The sequence below is a fragment of the Rhincodon typus genome, chromosome 5 (genome assembly GCF_021869965.1).
Source record: "Rhincodon typus isolate 14 chromosome 5, sRhiTyp1.1, whole genome shotgun sequence".
Taxonomy (NCBI): domain Eukaryota; kingdom Metazoa; phylum Chordata; class Chondrichthyes; order Orectolobiformes; family Rhincodontidae; genus Rhincodon; species Rhincodon typus.
The window spans coordinates 16,341,115-16,364,143 of record NC_063336.1 but is presented as its reverse complement, the minus strand read 5'-3'; the positions used below and the strand labels follow the sequence as shown (position 1 = coordinate 16,364,143).

The 23,029-nt window shown below is 42.3% G+C and overlaps 1 protein-coding gene across 1 annotated transcript in view; it reads right to left on the bottom strand.

Moving 5' to 3' along the window:
- anapc1 (anaphase promoting complex subunit 1) overlaps positions 1–23,029 on the bottom strand; it is a 199,978-nt gene that overhangs the window by 115,062 nt on the left and 61,887 nt on the right. Inside the window, 9 exon segments of the mRNA XM_048596681.1 lie at positions 1,854–1,972; positions 4,699–4,925; positions 8,885–9,063; positions 9,716–9,786; positions 9,882–9,918; positions 13,378–13,456; positions 17,628–17,776; positions 18,783–18,874; positions 21,895–22,160. Coding sequence (XP_048452638.1) covers positions 1,854–1,972; positions 4,699–4,925; positions 8,885–9,063; positions 9,716–9,786; positions 9,882–9,918; positions 13,378–13,456; positions 17,628–17,776; positions 18,783–18,874; positions 21,895–22,160 — 1,219 coding nt within the window.

The following is a 23,029-nucleotide window of genomic DNA, read 5'->3' as shown; positions in this document are numbered from 1 at the left end:
CTGACAATGTGGAAAAATTGCCCAGTTGTGTGCTGTACACAAAAAGCAAATCAAATTCAACTCAGCCAGTTACCATCCCATCGGTCTACACTTGACTATCAGGAAAGTGATGGAAGGGGTTGTCAACAGTGCTATCAAGCAGCACATGCGAAGGAATAACCTGTTCACTGACGCTGTGTTTTATTGGTGAACACTTGGCTCCTGATCTCCTTACAGCCTTGGTCAAACATAGGCAGCAGAGCTGAATACCAGAAGTCAGGCAAGAGCAACTACTTTTGGCACCAAGGTAGCGTTTAACTGAATATGCCACTGGGGAGCTCATACAAAACTACAGTCAATGAGAATCAGAGATAAGCTCTCAGCTGGCTGGAGTCATACCATGACCAATGAAGATGGCTACAGTGGTTGGAAGTCAAGCATCTCAAAACCAGGACATCTCTGCCAAAGTTCCTCAGGATAGTGTCCTAGAGCAGAGTAACCTTTGGGAGGACATAATTAAGGTCTCCACAGTGATGATGGGCATTGACAGGATGGAGAGGAAGAAACTTTTCCCTTCGTGGAGGGATAAATAACTAGGGGGCATAGATTTAGGGCAAAGAACAGGAGATTGAGAGAGGATTTAAGGAAGAATTTTTTCAACCAGAAGGTGATGTGTATCTGGCACTCACTGCCTGAAAGGTTAATCGAGGAAGGAACCATCACAACATTTAAGAATTGTTTAGACAATCACTTGAAGTGCCATGGTATACAAGGCCACGGACCAAGTGCTGGACTTGATGGGCTACATGGCCTGCTTCCACACTGTAGGAATTCTATGAAATGACAAACAGCAGCGGGTCCAGCACAAATGCTGGTCGTAGGCCTCCAGTCCACAAAACAACCCTCTACCACCACCCTCTGTCTCCCAGCATCATAGCTTTTAGAGCATGCAAAGACCCTTCAGCCCAATGTGTCCATGCCAGTGATTGGACTGGATTTTGCTCATTTATCAACCACGATCGGGTAATTAATTAGTAATTGTGTATTTATGTAGGGGTGTGAAGTTGAGAGATGGGGAAAAGGGAGGGAGGGGTGTCAGGGAAGGAATAGGAGGGAGAATGGTAGGGGAGAGGGAGAACAGAGAGGCAGGAGGAGCGGGAGGCGGGGGGGGAGCAGAGGGAAGAATGGAGTGATGTGAAGGATGGAGGGTGGAAAGTGACAGAGACAGGGTAGGAGAGATGGAGGGCTGGGCAGGAAAGACTGGGAGGCAGGGTTCAGGGAGAGAGAGAGGGGTCAAGGGAGAAAGCAGTTGAGTGGCTAAAAGGGCACATTAAGGGGCAGGTCATGGCAGAGAGTTATGGTGAAGGAACTAAAGATAGGAAAGGGCATACAGAGACAGAAGAGCTGGGGTAGTGAGGATGGGGTACAAGCCAGAGATTAAAATAGTCTTCAATTCAATAACATACTGTAATCGCAAACCCAACTGAACCAAGGTGATATTTTCATTTCGTTTATCAGTCATCATAATTCATCTGAAAAGATTGCTGGTATTTGAAGATTAGTTTCGAATGAAAGCAGTTGTGAGCTGTGGCCTCTCACTCAGTTAAAAATGAGCTGCAATTGCCTGAGAGCGTTGCACAGAAGCCATCTACAACCAGTAACAAATGCTGACTTTCAGTATGACTGCAGAGCGAAACTCAGGTACAAGGACACTGTCAATCTCTCTTTCTCTCTCTCTCTCTCTCAGCGATGCAACAGCTGGTTTTCCATACAGCGATCTGTTCAAACATGTGAAACCAGCTGATTTCCAGGAATGTGAACACCACCATAACAACTTGAACAACATATCACAGGCTCGATCGGGAAATACGCACCGGTGAGATTTAATTTTGGAATAGGAAGTGGCTCAGTTGGTACTGGATGGTAAGAGAACAGAGTAAACATCCCTCTTCCTGGAGGAAGTGCCATAGTTCTTTGACACAGTTGTAGTAACCTGTCCCAAAGTTAAAAAAATGAATTTTATAATAAGGAATAGATAATTGAAAATATACTACAATGTGGAACTATATATTGGTCCCTATCATAAAGTGTTTGGCAACCAAATTAAGCAGACACATACGAGACAGGAAACACTACGCTGTGTTAAATAGTTGTGTATAAGACATTAGACAAAGCAAAGGGACACAGAAACACAGGTTACGCAGCTCCATTCAATTAGACCCATGGCTAACCTAAAATGCTTTGGTTTCATGACCATTAATTTTTTCTGTCAGGAAAATTGAAACTTTCAACTGATTCATCTTCAGGATTTAGAGAGCAAATGCTAAACATCTCTGCAAAAGGGATCCAGAATTATGTCGTGAATTGCAATGGTTTAAGCACAATTAGCAACACAGGCTAAGTTTCCCCTTTTCAAAATGGTGGACCTGATAAAGCAAGGATTGGACACACCACCCCACAATCTAAATGGCGGTTATTGGAGACCATGGTGGGGATCGTTGAAGGTAGAAATGAAGGTTTGGAGCGTTGGAGGAGAGGCGTGGGGGAGAGAAAGGAAGTGCTAAGATTTCCATGAGGAATGTGTTTCATCTCTGAATCAAACTGAGGTGAACAAAAGGGCAGACCAGTAATTTCCTGTTTATTGGAATCTAATAAACTGCTGTACTGAGGTGTGCATTATGTCAGAGCCCTGCCCAAACCACAGAAAGTAAATAGTTCTATTAAAAACAGAGTTCAGACCAAAACATTTCAGTGCAATTCTTCATATTTGGTGTAACCACGGGTTAAGGATCTGAGTAGTTGAAATGTATAGAAAAGGAAAGCCACAAGTTCAATTGCAGGTTTGTACCAGATTAGTACATCTCAGCCATGCTTTCCAGGCCAGCCGTTGACCAGAGAATTGAATCTGGGTGTGACGACTGTAACAGTAAATCTGGTTGTAACTTCCCCCTTCCCAATCTCGCACGCTCCCCACCACAGCTGAATCCTCCGCTGCCAACATCGTTTGAGCTCAGCCATTGAAGAGTATAGTCCCTTTGTAAAGGCACTGGAGGCTGATGAGCGCTACAACCCAGCCGAGGATCGGTGCCCCACGACCCCCAGCCGAGGATCGGTGCCCCACGACCCCCAGCCGAGGATCGGTGCCTTCCACAAGGAAGCTGATAGCTGAAAAAATTGATAAAGAAATAGCAGAAGTCCATACATTAGTTCTTAACACTTTTGTCAAGTCTCACCAATAGAATAAAAGAACTTGAATTTGTATCGTGCCTTTCATGACCCTAGAACCTTCCAACGCATTTGAAAGCCAATCAAATGCTTTCAATGTGAAGGATAAGTGACAGTCAATTTACACACAGTGAGATCCCGCAAAGAATAACCAGAGGTGTTTTAGGTGTTGGGCGAAAGACAATTACTGGCCCCCAGCTCTTCTCCAAATTGAGGCTAAAGAGCAAGTCAGAGGCTTGGTGAGTAACTCACCTCCTGATTCCCCAGAGTCTGTCCACCACCTACAAGGCACAAGTCAGGAGTGTGATGGAATAATCCCTACTTGCCTGGATGAGTGCAGCTCAAACAACACTCAAGAAGCTTGACAGACAATAAATGCTGGCCAGACAGTGACGCCCACATCCCACAAAAATAAACAAACAAAAAAAAATTTACTGGCCACCTGAAGGGGATCAATTTAACGCCTCAGCCAAGAGGCAGCACCTCTAACAGTGGACCACTCACGCAGTGTTGCAATGAATCAATGATCTTGTGCTCCAATTTCTGGAGTGTGTCATGAGGGGCACGGGTGGAGTGAATCGCCAAGGTCTTTTTCCTCAGGTGGGGGAGTCCAAACTTAGTGGGCACTGATTTAAGGCGAGAGGGGCAAGATTTCAAAAGGACCTGAAAGGTAACCTTTTCACACAGAGGGTGCTGTGTGTATGGAACGAGCTGCCAGAGGCGGCGGTGGAGGCTGGTATAATTACAATATTAAAAGAGGCATCTAGATAGGTATATGAATAGGCAGCTGGATAGGTATATGAATAGGAACAGCTTAGAGGGATATGGGCCCAATGCTGGCAAATGGGACCAGGTCAGATTGGGATGTCGGGTCAGTACAGATGAGTTGGACTGTGCTGTTAAGACTCTATGGCTCGATATCTCATGACACACGAGCTGGAAGATAGAAGGTCACTCCTTACTCTATCTGAAAGCTGCATCTAGTACTTTCGAGTTGTAATTGCTGTAAATTAATAAATAGGTCACAACAGCACTCTTGTGACACATTTTCTCTTGCTTGAATCTTCAAGCATTGCCTCTCATTGTATTGTGTAAGAAGTTGACATCACAGAAGCTGGCCATTGAGTCCATTATGTCTCTGCCAGCTCTTTTTTAGAGAATAGACTCAAATTGTGGAAGTAGGAAGACCTACTGACTCCAGAACTTCCACAAGAGCTGCCCAGAACCTAAACTATCCGGAGATGCTCAAAGACAAAACAGCTTATCACCCCCTCCCCAACCCTGACTCTCAATCTTTCCCTTCCCACACCAACTGGTAAAATTTCAGTCCTTCATGTGCCATTTCTCATGACCCACTCGGGTCCATCTGATCGACTGTGGTCACAGGTTCTGCTGCACTACCCCCACCCCCCACTCACCGGATAAAATGAGACCAACTCCGAAGACCCGACTGTAAACTAAGATCACGTGAATGTTGCTTTCGGATGTTTTTACCTGTTTTCTTTCTCTTCGATATACTCGTGGTCACTCATTTCTGGCATCTGTACCACGTTAACACGGACCGGGTGCGTGCTCTGAAGCAGACGGCGAACCTCCTGAACTCGCAGATCTTCGTTCCAGATTAAAGACATCAAATCCTGGTTCATGTCATTCATTCCATCTTCCTCCTCCTCAGCTTCAGTGTCGGAGCCTCCATCTGACAGTAACACATGCCCGATTGCCTGCAAACACGATCAGGTTAGCACACAGCGGTTTCTGAACCTTTTAGAGGGGAATAGCTCTGTTATAGAGTCATAGAGATGTACAGCACGGAAACAGACCCTTTAGTACAACTCATCCACATATGCCGACCACATATCCTAAATTAATCTAGTCCCATTTGTCAGCGTTTGGCCCATATCCTTCTTAAACCCTTCCTATTCAAAAACCATCCAGACGCCTTTTAAATGTTGTAATTGTACCAGCCTCCACCACCTCCTCTGGCAGCCCATTCCAGACACACTCCACCCTCTGGGTGGAAAAGATGCCTCTCAGGTCCCTTTTAAATCTTTCCCCTCTCAACTTAAACCTATGCCTTCTGTTTTGGACTCTCTCACCCTGGGGCAAAGACCTTGTCTATTTACCTCACCCATGCCCCTTTTTATAAACCTCTATAAGGTCACCCCTCAGCCTCCAACACTCCAGGGAAAATAGCCCCAGCCTATTCAGCCTCTCCCTTTAGCTCAAACCCTTCAACCCTGGCAACATCCTTGTACATTTTTTCTAAACCCTTTCAAATTTCACAACATCCTTCCTTTAGCAGGGAGACCAGAATTGAACGCAGTATTCCAGAACTGGCCTAACCAATGTCCTGTACAGCCACAACATGACCTTCCAACTCCTATACTTAACGCACTGACCAGTAAAGGCAAGCATACCAAACGCCTTCTTCATTATCCTGTCTATCTGCGACTCCACTTTCAAGGAACTATGAACCTGCACTCCAAGGTCTCTTTGTTCAGCAACATTCCCCAGGACCTTCCCATTAAGTGTACAAGTCCTGCCCTGATTTGCCTTTCCAAAATGCAGCACCTCACATTTATCTAAATTAAACTCCATCTGCTACTCCTCGGTCCATTGGCCAATCTGATCAAGGTCCCACTGTACTCTGAGGTAACCTTCTTCACTGTCCACTGCATCTACAATTTTGGTGTCATCTGGTAAACTTACTAACCACATCTCCTTTGTTCACATCCAAATCATTTATATAAATGATGAAAGGACCCAGCACCGATCCTTGTGGCACACTGTTGGACACAGGCCTTGTAGTGACTGACTCAGCCTTGTTTGTCTGGAGAATCCCGTTAACCTGGATTGGACTGGAGGAGTGTGGGTTATATTTGGTCTTAGAACTCTGGGTTGTGAAGAGGGATAAACAGTCAAGGCTCCTAACCCTGATTAGATTCCAGTCATCCGTGTTGGAAGAACGGACATGAGGGAAGGAAGCTCACATCACGACTCCCCCTCCATTGGAGCCTTGCATACACACACCAACAGCTTGGCCAAGATAGTGCTGAGTGACCAGGTCATGGGAAACTGTACCCATGGGTTGAAAACCAACTTCAGCTGGGGGAGGAGGAGGAGGGGGGAGGGTGCGTGGGTTGGGGGGGCGGTCAGGAAAAAGAGGAGGATGCACAAAAAGCAGTTTGGAGTTCGCACCCTTAAATTTGGTTGGAGGTTGAATGGTCCAAGAATGACCAGGGTGCCAGGTACCCTAGGCACTCCCAAATACAGTAGCTGCTTCCTATTGCAGAAAATACGGAGGCATGGGATTGAGGGTGATTTAGCGGTTTGCATCAGAAATTGGCTAGCTGTAAGAAGACAGAGGGTGGTGGTTGATGGGAAATGTTCTTCCTGGAGTTCAGTTACTAGTGGTGTACCTCAAGGATCTGTTTTGGGGCCACTGCTGTTTGTCATTTTTATAAATGACCTGGATGAGGGCGTAGAAGGATGGGTTAGTAAATTTGCGGATGACACCAAAGTCAGTGGAGTTGTGGATAGTGCAGAAGGATGTTGTAGGTTACAGAGGGACATAGATAAGCTGCAGAGCTGGGCTGAGAGGTGGCAAATGGAGTTTAATGCAGAAAAGTGTGAGGTGATTCACTTTGGAAGGAGTAACAGGAATACAGAGTACTGGGCTAATGGTAAGATTCTTGGTAGTGTGGATGAGCAGAAAGATCTCGGTGTCCATGTGCATAGATCACTGAAAGTTGCCACCCAGGTTGATAGCGTTGTTAAGAAGGCGTACAGTATGTTAGGTTTTATTGGTAGAGGGATTGAGTTTCGGAGCCATGAGGTCATGTTGCAGCTGTACAAAACTCTGGTGCGGCCGCACTTGGAGTATTGCGTACAGTTCTGGTCACCGCATTATAGGAAGGATGTGGAAGCATTGGAAAGGGTGCAGAGGAGATTTACCAGGATGTTGCCTGGTATGGAGGGAAGGTCTTATGAGGAAAGGCTGAGGGTTTTGAGGCTGTTTTCATTAGAGAGAAGAAGGTTAAGAGGTGACTTGATAGAGACATACAAGATCATCAGAGGATTAGATAGGGTGGACAGTGGGAGCCTTTTTCCTCGGATGGTGATGGCTAGCACGAGGGGACATAGCTTTAAATTGAGGGGTGATAGATATAGGACAGATGTCAGAGGTAGGTTCTTTACTCAGAGAGTAGTAAGGGCGTGGAATGCCCTGCCTGCAAAAATAGTAGACTCGCCAACTTTAAGGGCATTTAAATGGTCATTGGATAAACATATGGATGATAATGGAATAGTTTAGGTTAGATGGGCTTCAGATTTGTTTCACAGGTCGGCGCAACATCGAGGGCCGAAGGGCCTGTACTGCGCTGTAATGTTCTATGTTCTATGCTTTTAATGAAACAATACCTTGATTGATATCAGTCATGAGGTCACACGGGGTGGTTAAATCATTTTATGTATTACGTTGGCGAAATCAGTTGTTCCATACACAGCCATCTTTCAACATTCACCACTCAAGACTTAAACTAATAGTTACCTCCCGCAACAGTTCTGATGAGAGGCCATCAGCCTGAAACAGTAACTTGGCCCGCAGAAACTGCTTGACTAATATTTCCAAATAATCTTCTTATTTACATTAACACAAACGTCATCTCACTACCATAAGTTCCTCTATACTGCCACAGCAACTTTAGACCTGTCTTTGTCAATGGGATATGGGCAGTTTTGGTCAGCCAGTATTTACAGCCCACCCCAAAAATAACCCTGGAGAAGATGGTGGTGAGCAGCCTTCCTGAGACACTTCCTTCTTTGGGGGTGGGGATACCCACGGTGATGTTCAGGAAGCAGTTCCAGGATTTTGACCCAGTGACATTGAGGAAATAGCGATACATTTCCAAGTCACGATGGTGAATGGAGGGGAATTTGGAGGGAGTAGTAGTGTTCCTTCTGATGCCCTTGTCCTTCTAGATGGCAGAGGTTGTAGGTTTGGAAGGTGCTGCTGAAGGAGGCTGGGGGAGTTACTCCAGTGCATCTTGTAGATGGTACACACTGCTGTTACTGAGTGTTGGTGGTGGATGGGGTACCAATGAAGTGGGCTGGTTTGTCCTGGATGGTGTCGAGTTTTGGCGTTTTGCTCGAACTGCACCCATCCAGGCAAATGGACAGCATTCCATCACAGTCCTGATTTGGGCCTTGTAGGCGATGGATAGGAGCGGAGTTACTCACTGCAGAATTCGTAGCATCTGACCTGCTCTTGTCTTTAAACGGCTCATCTAGCTGAGTTTCTGGTCAATGCTAGCCCCCAGGATGTTGATCATGGTTTGTGAGAGCCGATGTTCTCACTGTAAACCATACAACACTCCACATTCCAGAATGTCCTGTGTAGTGCAACCAATGAACTATCCAATCGAGAAAAATGAAGAGGGAATGTAGGTCCACAGGCTCAGCTTACACGCCAGATTTTGCGGTACTTTCAGAGTTGAATCCCTCTAACTTGCAGCATCTTCACAAGGTCTGATGTATAGTACACATGTTTGACACTTGATATATGCAGGAATAGCATTTTAATTAAAAACTAAATTCAGAATTCAAAATTACTGTCAGATTTCACAAATAAAACCTTCCGTTCCAATATCTCATATTGGCACACAATTTAGTGTAAACTTACAGATTTTGTCTTGTGTAGACTTCCTTCATGCGCCTGCTTGGAAAGGTCTTGGCGTCCAATAAGAGAACATGCTGCTTCAGACCAATCTGAGGAAGGTTGTTCACGGCAATGATAAATAGCATCACGTATTGGGAGTGCAACCCCAAAGGGAACAGTCTCCAAATCCTTTAAGGTAAACCCTACAGAAGTAATACAACCACAGGTGACATTTACGCTAAACACCCTTACATGGGCACAAAAACAGAAAGTGCTGAAAAAGCTCAGCCAGTCTGGCAGCATCTGTGGAGAGAAATTGAGTGACTCTTCCTCAGGTCTGAGCTACACTAATACGCAAACTCTCTTGTGAAGCCTTGCATTTCCCTTTGAAGTTCATAATGCCATAGCTTCCTTTATCTGCGGAGAATATAAGCCACTAAGTACCTCCCAATCAAACTTTGTTTCAGCAGAGAACTCAGGCAATAGCAACTCACCAAACCACTTTATTGCCCAGTTGTGCCATAAACCACTTTTGATTCCTGTGAGTGCTGAAATGGCTAATCTCAGCTCAGGTGTGCTGCAAATGGCTTCAACTGGTACTTGGTAACAGGCACCCCTAGTTGGACACAAAAGGTGTTCTAAGGCTCCAACTCATAATATCTGACTTCCCTTTCCTCCCTACCTGCCAAGGAGGAACTCCTGCCCTCCTGACAACAGGACAGCTCAGTTCTTCGGGCTCAAAGTGTGGGCGAACTGTAGCCATCGACCAGCTGGACTGTATGAAGCTCTGCTGCTCAGACTCCATGCACCACTGGCCACACCTGGTCAGATATTTAAAAATTCTTGGAAGCTTACCTAGGTTTGTGAGTGAAACCACCAACTTCGTTGCTAAGCTGGAAGACAAGGCGCATGGATTCAAACTAAGCCTGAGAACAGAGGGAAAAATGTAAACAAATAAGTAGGGATTTTGTGCAAAGCACCTGCAGAATGAGCAGGCAATATCACTTGTAACGTTTGTTACCTTTTGTTGTCTTCCTCTGTTTGCTGTTTCCTTTGTCCTGTTAAATAGTTTAGAAGTTTTAGCAATTAAAGGTGGCAGAATTATTACACAAGAGCATGATGTTTTAATCTCAGCCCTTCCAACTGTTACATACATCACATAGTGTGCGTTACAATACCATTGTGGACACACATATTTTAACAATCCTTTGTATTGAGCAGAAACTGAAGCATATCCTGACCATTGCTGGAATCTCTCATTAACGACGTGGTCGGCTCCGATGATTCATTATGTTTCATCAAGTGCCATGAATCGTGCACCTAGCCTATGGGACAAGATTCTGAGGTCCCAGAGCAGTGAGAATTCCACTCCTGTGTAACGGCTACTCACTTGCCCTTTTGCAAAACAATTAGCCTGTCAAAGTGGAAAAGCAACATGCACTTTTTCTTCACAGCATGCATGCCTTTTTCTGTTTACATGTTTTAGTTTGGATGGGATCCTGACCAGGAGTTCAGCAGGGAGAGAAGCTGAAATGGAAACAGCACTTTAAGTGGGCTAGCTAAGAAAAAATTGAGTTTAGCAAGGCTTGATGGAATATATTTTAATGCAAGGAGCTTAAGGAATAAGACAGGTGAGCTCAGGACACAGGCAGGTACGTGGGGAGTGTGATATCAAAGCATCAAAAGAGACTTGGCTGAAAGATGGGCAGGATTGGCAGCTCATATTCCTGCTTATGAAGTATTCAGATGAGACGGATGTCAATCAAGGGATCAATTATAGCAATTAGGAGGGATGGTATCTTGGAAGGATCATCAAATAATGAGTAGAATTAAAATGCACAGAAGGGCAAACAGGTCATTAAGTGTGCATTGTAGGCTCCCAGTCAAGGAAAGATAGAGGGTCAAATATGTAATCATATTTCAGAGAAGTGCAAGCATAATAAGGCGGTAATAATAGGGTATTTTAACCACCCAAATATTAAGTGGGTTAGTTTTAGTCTGCAAGATAGGGAGGGAACTAAATTCCTAAATTGCAATCAGAACTTTTAAAACCTGTACACAGAAATCCCAATATGGGAGGGGACAGTTCTAAATATTCAGAAATGAGCCCAGGCAGGTGAAAGGTGTGTCAGATAGTGACCATAACTCAGTTAGGAATAAGATAGTTAGGGAAAAGAATAAGGACGGGCTGAGAATAAAAGTTCTAAACTGGGGAAAGGCTAATTTTACTAAGAATAGATAGCATTTGGCCCAAGAGGACTAGGAGCAATTACTTGCAGGTAAAATTGAGAGCCATTCAAGGAGGAAATAGGGCAAATATGTTCCCATAAAGGCAAAGGGTGGGTTCAAAAACTGAATCCTGGATGTCAAGGGGCTTAAAATTTAGGGTTAAGAAAAGAAGCAAATCTTATGGCAGATATTGAAGGGTTCAACACAGCAGACTCCTTAGAGGATCTTAAAAGAATTAGGAAAGCAAAGAGAGTGCATGAGAAAGAACTGGTAAGAAGAATAAAGGAAAGCTCAAAGGGTTTTTTAAAAAATATGTATAAAGAATAGAAAAGAAGAGGGCCCATTAGAGACCATCGAGGTAATGGAAGCCATAGAATCCCTACATTGTAGAAAGAGGTCATTTGATCCATTGAGTCTGCACTAACCCTACAAAAAGCATCCCACACAGAACCAGCACCCCCCCACCTTTTCCCCGTAACCTCACATTTCCCAGGGCTAACCCAACTACCTAACACACCCATAGACGCTATGGGTAATTTAGCATGGCCAATCCACTTAACCTGCACATCTTTGGACTATGGGAGAAAACTGGAGCACCCAGAGGTAACCCAGGCAGGCACAGGGATAATGTGCAAATTCCACGCAGACAGTCACCCAAGGCTGGAATTGAACCCAAGTTCCTGGCGCTGTGAGGCAGCAGCGTTAACCACTGTGCTGCCAATGCATAGACACAGTCAATAACTTGCATCAGTCTTTGCAAAATCAAAGGACAATGCAAGTATAGACATTAAGGTGGAGGAATATCAGAGGAAATTAACATATGGAGAAAGGAGTTACTAAAGGGTTAAGCACCTTTAAAAGTGGAAAATCTGCAGGCCTGCAGAAAGACTGGGTCAACCATGAGTTAAGTAACAATTTTAGAAAAGAAGAAACAATTGAAATGAAAGGAAGAAAAAATGTTGTATTTATATGGTATCTTTCACGATCTCAGCCTGTCACAGAGGATTACACAGCTCATGGAGTACTTCTGAAGCATAGACAATGGGGTGAACGAACAGAGTGGAAATGTGGTTGACTCTTAACTGCCCTCTGGCCAATTAGGATTGGGTATTACATGATGGCCTAGCCAGTCATGCCGATAGCCCATGAAAGAATATTTTTAAAAACTAGGCGAACTCCAAGCCACTTATGTACAGAAATCTTCCGCAAAAAAAGCAATGAGGGAAAAAATTGAGACAGCCTCCTTGCTCTAAATAGTGCTGTGAGATCTAAACAGATTATATTTTAATATAACTTCTGGCAAGTGGATGAAAAGTAAATTATTTCCAATGCTGTTTCCTCATGTTGCTCAACCGCAGGGCTCCAATTACACAAATACAATTTATGATTAACTGCCTACTTTTCATCCTCCCTGCGATTTGTAGAACAGATCTACAAGGTGCTCCAGAATTCAATTCCTGCTTTTCCAAACTTGCCTTGGAGAAATTTCAAGAACTGCCCCTGGGAGACAGTTTTCCATCTTGGATCCAACACTAACACCTAGTTTCTGCTGTACATGCTCAATCAAGAATGACAGCGGATCTTTGCAGGGCAAGAGGTTGTGCAGGAATTAACCACATCTGCATCTTATATCACTTAGCTTTCCAGAAAACAGTGTGCCTGCTGCATCCATAGGTCATCTTTATCTTAACATAGCACCAAAGCAATTAACTTCAAAGGATAAAGAGCATTTTCTGAGGCATGACAGCTTTAAGAGCCAGTTCCCCAGTGAATTCCATTTCTGGGTCACAGTTCTTGTTGCTTTTAGCAGTTAATGCATTTCAAAACCATTCTTAGCCAAGTAAGTTCTTTGGATGCAATTTAAATGAAGTAATTTCCTGACAATGAGTCTGGAATACGTACTGCTGAATCTTGCAGAGGTTAACTCCCATGTGTTCTTCAAAGCATGGAGCCCTGGAACCTTTACTCAGCAAAACAATCTTTAGTTGCTAGATGATTAGCAATAGGAGGGATTTCAACGCTGCCTGTGCCAGTTCTTTCTACCACTCACAGGCTACAGCTTGCAATTGGTACTTGACCTAGTGAAAGCCGGCAGTAATAGAAAATAGACCAAGTTTGGATCTGGAATTATTTGTTGATAAAACCAACCCACTGAGAGGAATATTTAGACAGTAGACATTGTGAAAAAGTCTACTGCAAACCTGGGTTGACCATCAACATTGTGACTGAGCACTTACCCAGCGCTCTTCTAGATAGGGCAGAAAATTATCTGAAGACAAGCCAAATACCTGCTGCAATCCGAGATAAGTACTTAGATGACTCTTGTAACAGTGCTTTCTCATCGCCAAGTATGTAGAGTGCAAAACTCTGCAAAAAAAAAAAGGCAAGTTTACTCAGAAAATACCATACATCCCAATTGACAACCTTATACCCTGCAATCATTTCCTCAACTAAAGATCCTGATAATTCTTTAATCTGCCAAAAGCAAACCCCTTCCATTAACCCTGCAGAGTCTGCTCCATATATTCAATAGTCTGTGAAATAGTTACAGTTAAATTGCTCATCAACCTTTTCCATCTCTGAGCCTAATTCTTGCAACACAAATAGCAGGCAATTTCCAAGAATCTACCCATCACCCCATGATGTTCACCACTGACCAGAAACTCAACTGGCCTAGCCACATAAATACTGTAACAGAAAGGAAGGTCAGAGGTTGGGAGTTTCATATTGATTCACCTTCCAACTCCCCAAACCCTCTCTGTCACCTACAATACACAAATTAGGAGTCCAATAGAATACCATCAACTTGTGTGAATACCATCTGCAAAGTTTCCTACAAGACACATACTGTTTCAACTTGGAAATATGTCACTATTCTTTCACTGTTGCCGACAATTTTAAATATTTTACATTGTTTTTGCTATTGCTTAGTAACAAGAGAGGGAGGTTCTCAGAATCAAATCCCAGGGTAGAATTTCACCCCAAGTATTTAAAAACTTGCAGGATGTAGATGATTATCATTGCAAAGTCCTGAATTGAGATTTCTGCAAAGCACTAGAATTTAACATTTCTCTTTTTTCTGTGATCACAAATGAAGGAATCTGACTTTTTCTTTCAAAGTTTACAAATCTTTCATAAATTTTGCAGTAGCTAATTGAATGCCGAACCAGTAATGGAAGCAAGACGGAACTAGTATAAATACACTGACATCAGACACATCGACAAACTGATGAGGATCCAACAATCGTTTATTTCATGTGCACACAAGAAGAGGCAGTCTTATCACCATGAAGTGTAAAACTAAACTGATGGGTTACAGAAATTTTCATAAAAGCAAAGTCGCCACCTTCCCAGAGGACCACAGGGGTTGGAGACACATCTGGTTAGGTGTCTAATCTAAAGATCACCATGCCTCAGGCAAGGGGCCAAGTTGGGAAGGTGAGAGCTTCGTGGTAACTTCAGCCAGTGTGGGAATAGAACCCACGCTGCTGGCATCACTCTGGATCACAAACCAGCCATCCAGTCAAATGAGTTAGCCAACCCCTGCTAACCATTATACAAGACATTACAACACACGTATTATAATTCCCACACTTGTGTGTCTCGGTGAATTAATTTATCTGCTGTTCTTCCACAGTTTTTGCAGGCATTGTCTATATTTCACTCAAGGCCAGCTCTATCTCACTGATAGCGCAGCTCCTATACTCTTGCTGCCTTCATAGATCATCTGCTTTTACAATATGGCAGAAAATTTAGCCCTTAACTAACCAAAACTGATTCAACCTTTTCAAGACTCTTTTGTAAATGTATTTTCAACTCATTATCTGGTGCAGCTTAGAAATGCACAATTTTGTCAGTTGCACAAAGATCAGGCATCAAACAGGAACTTAATGAGAGATTACCGAAGCCACAATTAAGAGGTAAGTTCTGAAAAACCTCTTCATAAAATATAATCATAGAGTACAGAATGCCATTTGGCCCATCAGGCCTGTGCCTGTAATCTGACAGAGCTCTACATGCAGTCATATATCCCTGCATGACCCCAATTGCTTGTAAACTAAGCATTTATTCAATTCCTTTTAAATGTTACTTTTGAATCTGCTCAGGCAATGCATCCAGATCATAAGAATTTGCTATTCTCCCCTCTGGTTCTTTTGTCTATTTACGTTGTTTACGTCATCAAATCCCCTCATAATTTTGAATACCCAACCTTTCCTCAACTTTCTCTATTGGTGGTGAAAACAGCCCAAGTTTCCCTGGTCTGCCCACAGGGTCAAAATTGGATAGCTGTCAAAAACGGGTGTACGGATTGCAATCGAAGATTAACCCACATCCTTTGCTTCTGATGCAGGTAGTGCACAAAGTTCACGTTGCCACTTAATTTACAAGATATGATTTACAATTCTTGCAGCTGAGCCTAACGATACTGTTGAGTGGCTGTGTTATTTAATAGATTTCTTAGCATAGTCAAAGCTTATGGAAGCGGATACAAAGTTGGCTGAGTGACAGGAAACAGAGTGCAGTGATAAACAGTGCCTTTTCTGAACTGCAGAAAAGTATACAATGGAATTCTCCTGGGTCAGAGTTAGGATATTTACCAGGCCCAGACTGTGCAGGGCACAACTTCAAAATCTGCAGTTAACACAAAATTCCAAATTGTCTGAAGTAGTGCATGCAATTCTGGTCATCCCAATATAGAAAGGATATTATTAAAATAGAAAGCTTGCACGAAAGATTTACTAGGATGCTACCTGGACTGGAAGGTTTGAGTTATAACAACAGGCTGGGACTTTTCCCTGGAGTGTACGAGACTGAGGGGTGACCTTATAGAGGTCTATAAAATCATGTGAAACATTGGTAAGGTAGATAGTCAACAGTTTTTCCCCACGGTAGGGGAATATAAAACTAGAGGGCATAGGTTTAATTGAGAGGGGAGAGATACGAAAGGATCCAAGGGTGCAATATTTTCTTCCCCACACAGAGGGTGGCGAGGTCTGGAACGGGCGGCCAGAGGTAGTGGTGGAGGCGAGTACAATTTTGTCATTTAAGAAACATTTGGACAGGTTCATGGATGTGACAGATATGGAGGGCTACGGACCAAATGCAGGCGGAGATGAGGAGACATTTCTTCACCCAAAAAGTGGTCTGTGGAATTCATTACCACAGGACGTAGTTGATGCCAAAACATTGAATGTATTCAAGAGGCAACTAGATATAGCCTTGGGCCAAATGGGATCAAATGTTACAGGGAGAAAGCAGGACTAAGCTATTGAGTTGAATGATCAGCCGTGATTGTGAAGAATGGCAGAGCAGGCTCGAAGGCCAATAGGCCGCCTCTTGCTCCTAGCTTCTATGTTTCTATGTAAATGGGCTAGTTTAACTGTGAAAACTGGGTGGCATAGACAGGGTGGACTAAAGGGCCTATTTCCATGCTGTAAACCTCTACGACTGACTCCAAGACACCACGAACATGGAATGGCCAGACAAAAATTTATTGCTGGAATTGTGGAGTGATAATGGGAAGAATGAAAAGAGACAAACAAAATAAAGGTCACAAATTCGAAGGACAATTAAAAATGTACAATGAAAGCTGGCCTAGGCAGTGACACCTGCATTTGATATATAAATTTTTTAAAACTTTCTGTCATAAAAGGCCTTTCACCAGTTTTACTTCATGACACTGAAACAGGGGGGAAAATGTGTGGCGAATTTCAAAGCTATTTTTAACTGCTTTCAGAATGAAGTAGTTTAAAGCACTCACTCTCTCTGCAATAAATTTAAAAGCCTTGCTTTGGTCCCAACATCCAGAAAGTTTTGTTTGTTTAAAAGCAAGTTTAATAAAAAGATGCATGTCATTGTTTCTTTTAAACTGAGCCACAACAGTATGCTTTATTCATATGAAGAGATTGTTTATGGTGGTTACATGCTTGAGTGAACACTTCATCTTGTAAAATGTGTGAAATTGCCTACAAAATCATCAAAATGTGTATTAGCACTGCTGTTTTTGACTGACAGCACCTACCCACTTCAGTACTAAACAAATTATTCATGTTAATCATATCTACGAACACCAGACAAGTTTAAAAATGTGTCTTGACTATCACATTTTCTCTGTCTCCAAAAATGACAGTGCTTGAGGTTTGACACAGAAATCTGGATGATTGAGAAGTATACAGAATATTGCAAGATCGAAGAAAGATAGCAATGTGTGCCCCAGCCCCACGGGACCTCTGAAAATACAGCTGACAATCCGTAGATGTTGCACAGAAACTGCTGGTTCAACATTTAACGTAACAAATTCAAAGTAGCTGGGAACAATCAGTAAACGGAAGAGCAACGGCCAATTTCGCCAAAAGATTTGCAAATTTGAAAGAGAAACAAGATACAGGATATTGCTGAAAATATTGTACAGTTTAAATGGTAATCTGTAGTTGGCATTAGTGTCATAAAATTCATAAAGTTGAACTTCTCCCAAAATCCCCCACCGTCTTTCTAAAACAAGAAAGCAACTCAAAAGCATGACAAAATGCTGACTTACCTGCACAATTAATTTTGTTCTTTCACAGATGCCAGGCAGGTAAGGGAAAGAGGACATTATATCACCATTTAGACAAGAACTCAGCCATCGATAGATGCTAGGAGGTTCAGCAGTAAGAAAAGGTGGCTGGTGCATGAGTCTTGTTTGTGCTGTGTTGAAGAAGCAAGATCTTAAAATCTTCATAGCTTTATAAAGGTTCTACAATTTTATGCTAGTAACAAGTTTTCTTTCTTTATTTCTTCAATTTTCTGCCTTTGAATTCTATGCTTTGGTTTATTTTTCTGTGTTTTAAGATGGTGCCAGAGAGTGGCGACAATATACAATACTTTTCACTATATTTTATAACAAGATACGCATGACAATAAATAAATCAAATAAATAAATCAAGTTTCCTTTCAGATTCATCACCTGATGCAATCTCAAAATCCAGCGCATTTAAGTTAGCTTGTCAAAAATGAGCTTTTTAATTAAGATTTGCATTAAGTACCTGATCAGTGTTTAAGCACTATTACATTAATCTTACAACTGGAGGTCCTCACTTGCAGATAAATGCCTCACAGGATGTCAAGTGACCAAAAAGATCTCAGATTCAAGCCTGGGCTAATCGCTGAGCTCAGCCAAGGTGATGTTTATTTCACTGACAAACTGTCCCTGGGTTACATTTAAATTTCCTTCCAGTCAAATTTCTTTCTGACCAACTTGCAGTCATGCTTTTGTAAAGTCAGAGTAATAAAGGCCCAGAAGCAGTTCATTCAATCCAATGCTCCACAGTTACTGGCATGGACTCAATCAGGTCAGCACATTCTTCCCTCCTTAAACCTATAATCCCTGAAAATAGATATGTACATCTTTGAACTGAGTTGTCATCATACCCCAAAAATAGAAGTTTGTGATAGTTCTTTCTTGCCAGAGTAATATGAAGCAACGCTGAATTAAAACCCAAACTTACATATGCAATGAGTTATGTGTTACGTAGTTTTTTTTTAAATAAGTTCATGACAGATTTCAATGCAGTAGCCTCTGTGCCTCAGTTTGTCCTCAGCAATCTCAGCCTGAAGAAACTTGCCATGTATGAAGTTCAAGGGCAGGTATTGCTTCACTTTGAACCTTGCAGAAGAAACCCCACATTTCAGATGCCAAGAAAAGCAGTGTTACCTTGTTCAATTTTACACGTTTGTTTCAAAGCCTTCACCAGTAAAGGGTAGTCCCTCCAATAAGAATCCATGTACATGTCCAGCTTCAAATCTCTGTCAAATGATACAAACCAAACTGTGGAATGTACTTTCAGTGAATGAAAGACTGAAAACTTGAATAGCACACTGCTTTTTCTCAGCAATGCTTTCAACAAGTAATGTAATGGTGCCTATTAAAATAAAGTATCCAATTTTAAAATCTATATTCTAAGGATGAAGAGAATAACTAGTCTTTACTTCGACTGAGGTAACAAGCATCACAGCAATGACTGTATGAAAAATGCAGAATAATAAGTTTTCTAATTGCATTCATGATGTATACAAAAGCCTGATTAACTACATGGTGCCCTTTTTATGTATAAAGTGGACAACCTTATCACAGGAACGTTGGATAAGGGAGAAGGAGTAGGCCATTCAGCCCTTCTAGCCTGGTCTACAAGAGACCAGAGACCAACGCACCATTCAATAAGGTCATGGTGTATCCGGTTGTGCATCAACTCCACTGTTCCGTCTGCTTCCACATAACCCTCAATTCCCTTGCCTATCAAAACTATAGCAAACTGTGCCTTCAATCAGTTCAATTAACTTGTCTCCACAGCTTTCTGTAGAAGTTGACAGACTAACAGCCATCCCAGAGAGTGCAAATTTTCATCTGTCTTTTTGAAAGAGAGACTTCTCGTTCTTAAACTGAGTCCCCTAATTCTAGTCTCCTCCACAAAAGGCTGCCTCATTTGGTATTTCGTAATAAAGTATGGTTCAATAAGATTACCTCTCATTCTTCTAAATTTCAAAGGGTATGGATCCAAAGTTTTCACTCTTTCTTAGTAGGATGAGCCGTTCAACCAATAACAAACTGAATGAACCTTCTCTAAGCTGTATTTAACGCAATCATACCCTTTGTGTACAATATATATAATATGCAATGGGATTTAGATTTTATAAGAGTCAGATGGATTTGGGCTAGTTCTGTGAAGTGTTTTTTGTTAAAAACAGGTCAGAAAATCATCTTGAATAGTGACCTAAACGCATCAATTCCAAAAAAGTACGCAATTGTGGTCTGGAAGGACCTCTCTCATATTAATAGATAGAATCTTTATACAGCCGTGTTAACAACAGACCAACAAGTCATTAGTTTTATTTTGGGCTTCAGATCAGAAGGTTCAAGGTCTCAGTTCAGGAGAATCAGGAGTTCGGTTCAGAAGGGAGAAAGGTTAGTTCAGGGGAACCAGTCACTGAAGCCAAAGAAGTTTAATTTGTGGAGTTTCCAAGGCAGGTGAGTTTGGATGGAAATCTTCATGTTATTTTTCTTTGATATAGTGATATCTGCTCGGCAAATCAGGCAGCAAAACACTTTCAGAAATTTACAAAGGTTTGACTCTAAATATATAAATGGTACAAACACTTGTTTTTAATTTTCCTTTTAGGACCTTTTCCCGCGCAGAGACCAACGCACCACTGGGGAAGAACTCAACTGTTTCTTATCTATTCCTAATCAAACTGCTCAGGGACATTATAACATACCTCTAGACCAGGTAGGATCTGAACCTGGGCCTCCTGGCTCAGAAGTAGGGATACTACTACTGTACCACAAGAACACCTTACATTTTTCTTGCAGAACTGTGTGACAACAAAAGCTGATGGGAGCAAAATCTATATTCCTGGATGCTCTGGAACCACCATCCTTTGGGTCAACCCCAAACGTGTTGAATGACTGCTCCACAGAAAAACTTAGTTTGTATTTTAAATCAACCTGTCTGCACACACTTTCATGGCAGGTTGGACTTGAACCTAGACCTTCTGGCCCAGAGGTAGGGACACTACCATTGTGTTGCAAGAGCCTTTAAGAATTTGGCTCTTTTTATTTTGCAATATGTTCAGACATGTCATGCTGTGTTCCTGAGGCTTGAATCTGGCCCAGAAGGAGGGACGCTATAAGACACAGGAGCAGAAACAGGTCATTCAGCCCATTGAGTCTGCTCCACCATTCCAAGACATCATGGCCGATCTCATTATCCTCAGCTTCACTTGCCTGCCTTTTCCTGACTTGATTCCCTTACTGATCAAAAATCAGACAATTTCAGACTTGAATATCCTTAACTACTACCGTGCCACAAGAATCCTTGAAAGCCAGTGAGGCTCGTTGGACTTTTGTATTTAATGGCGGAGTTTGCTTTCTTGTGGCTATGTTGGTGCCTGAGTGCCCTTGGAGAGGGAGTATGCAGTGTCCACCAGCATCCTCACATTGGCACCACAGGAGCTGAAGTACATCATCTCCTCCTCAAATTCTCACTTTGATTTATAAGAAAGCAGCTTTGTTTTCTCACAACAACCTGTTCAGTCTAGGGCTTGAACCGAGTCCATCTGGCCCATAAGAACTCAACTCTTAGATATTTTTAGTCAACTTGCTCAGAAAGGTTATGACACACTTCTGCAGCAGGCGCAACTTGAAACTGGGGTCCCTGCTCAGAGGGAGGGACATTACCACTGCATCACAGAGCTTTTGAAGAGCTCAGCCCTTTTTTTTCTAAAAGAAAACGATCACTAAATCACTCATTGGAATACTTACAGAAATAAATTACATGCACCGTCCACCGGGGCAGTGCAATGATAACACAAATGAAGGGAGGGTAGAAAAGGAGTGAGGGACTAAATCAAAATGAGAATTGGAGGGAGAGATAATGCACTCTGGCTCCTGTGGTGCCCATCTCACTCTTAAAGCTACAAGGGTGCTGGAAAACACCACGTACTCCCTCTCCAAGGACACCCGAGGACAAACGTAGCCAAAGAGAAGAACTTAAATACAAAGTCCAATGACTGGCTTTCAATCTGGAGCTGGTCTGTCTGAACCTTAAAGACAATTGGCTTTTTAAAATCTGGAACAGTTTGAACTAAAAAGGTTTAGGCCATCAGATTTGTGAAAGTATCATGCCGGCTGGCTTGGAAATGAATTACAAAATTGTTTCCACAGTCCAATGAAAAGAATTTAGCAACCTAAGTAAAAAAAAGATTTGAGGTTGGAGTAAAATTTCTCTGAAACTGAGTATCAGTGATAGTGTCCCCGGAGGGATACATACCTTGCCAGTTGATACAGGAGAATGACAAGTGAACGTGCACCTTCCCTCATCAGATTATCCAGCTTTAGTTCCTCGTAGATCAAGTGTAGCACAAAGAAAATGGCAGGAATGTGGCTGAAAAGTAGAGTGGTTGAATCCAGGCCAAGGTTCGGAAACGTCTCTTCTTTGGGATGCAAGACCTCCAGAGGGTCTAACTGCAGCACACCAGCTAAAAGGTGAGATTCAAAATTATGATGATAGTCACACGAAAGCAGGTATTCCCAGTCCTGAAAATAAAAAATAAACATGCATTTTAATTAAAGCTAAGAAACATTATAAGCCTCTTCAACTTTCTTACATAAAAGCACAAATGACAAAAATCTTTTTACACAAGATATGCTTGTCAGGATGACACCATGGCTGGAGTGTCATTTTCCTAACAGCATTTTCTACAGAAGTTATACATTTTATAGCCAATTTTGTTGCTCCTACAACGTGACCACCAGGTTTTCAAATGGAGCCGAATTTACTGTAGTAAAAGTGCACAGTTGCAACAGTTATACTTCAGATAGTAAGCTTCAATGTTGTGTCAATTTGTATCACATTTGTTTTTCACTTCTAGTTACTGCAGCATGATGGCCAATGGTAGAAAGGGGAACAGTGAGCGTAAATGTATTTTTCCTATGCAAAGCAACAGTTCATTTTCAAGTGAGAAGATGAACCAACATCCAGGATTCACATCGTCAATAACTGGAAAGAAACGAGGGGACTCAAAGATAAAACATGCATAAAAGCAGGAAGAACACCATATACAAAGAAATAGCTAAAGGGAATTTCCAATTCTAATTTGATTCCAAGAGTGATCAGCATGAGAAATGGGCATCCAAACAGGGTAAAGAGGCTAAAACCTTGAAATCATATTGTAGATAGTTGGATGTAGATGTTCCCAGCTGAATGGACTGAAAGAGGTTTTCTTTTCTACCTTTATCTAGGTATCTTTGTTTGTGATCCGCTAAGAGAGATTTTAATGCATATTCCAACTTTCATGATCATTCAATTGTTGCATGGGTCTCGAAAGACATGTAGGTCTGAACGGGTAAAAATTCCCTTCCTTGAAGTTGGGTGTTTGCAACAAATGAGTCCAAATGACCAATCT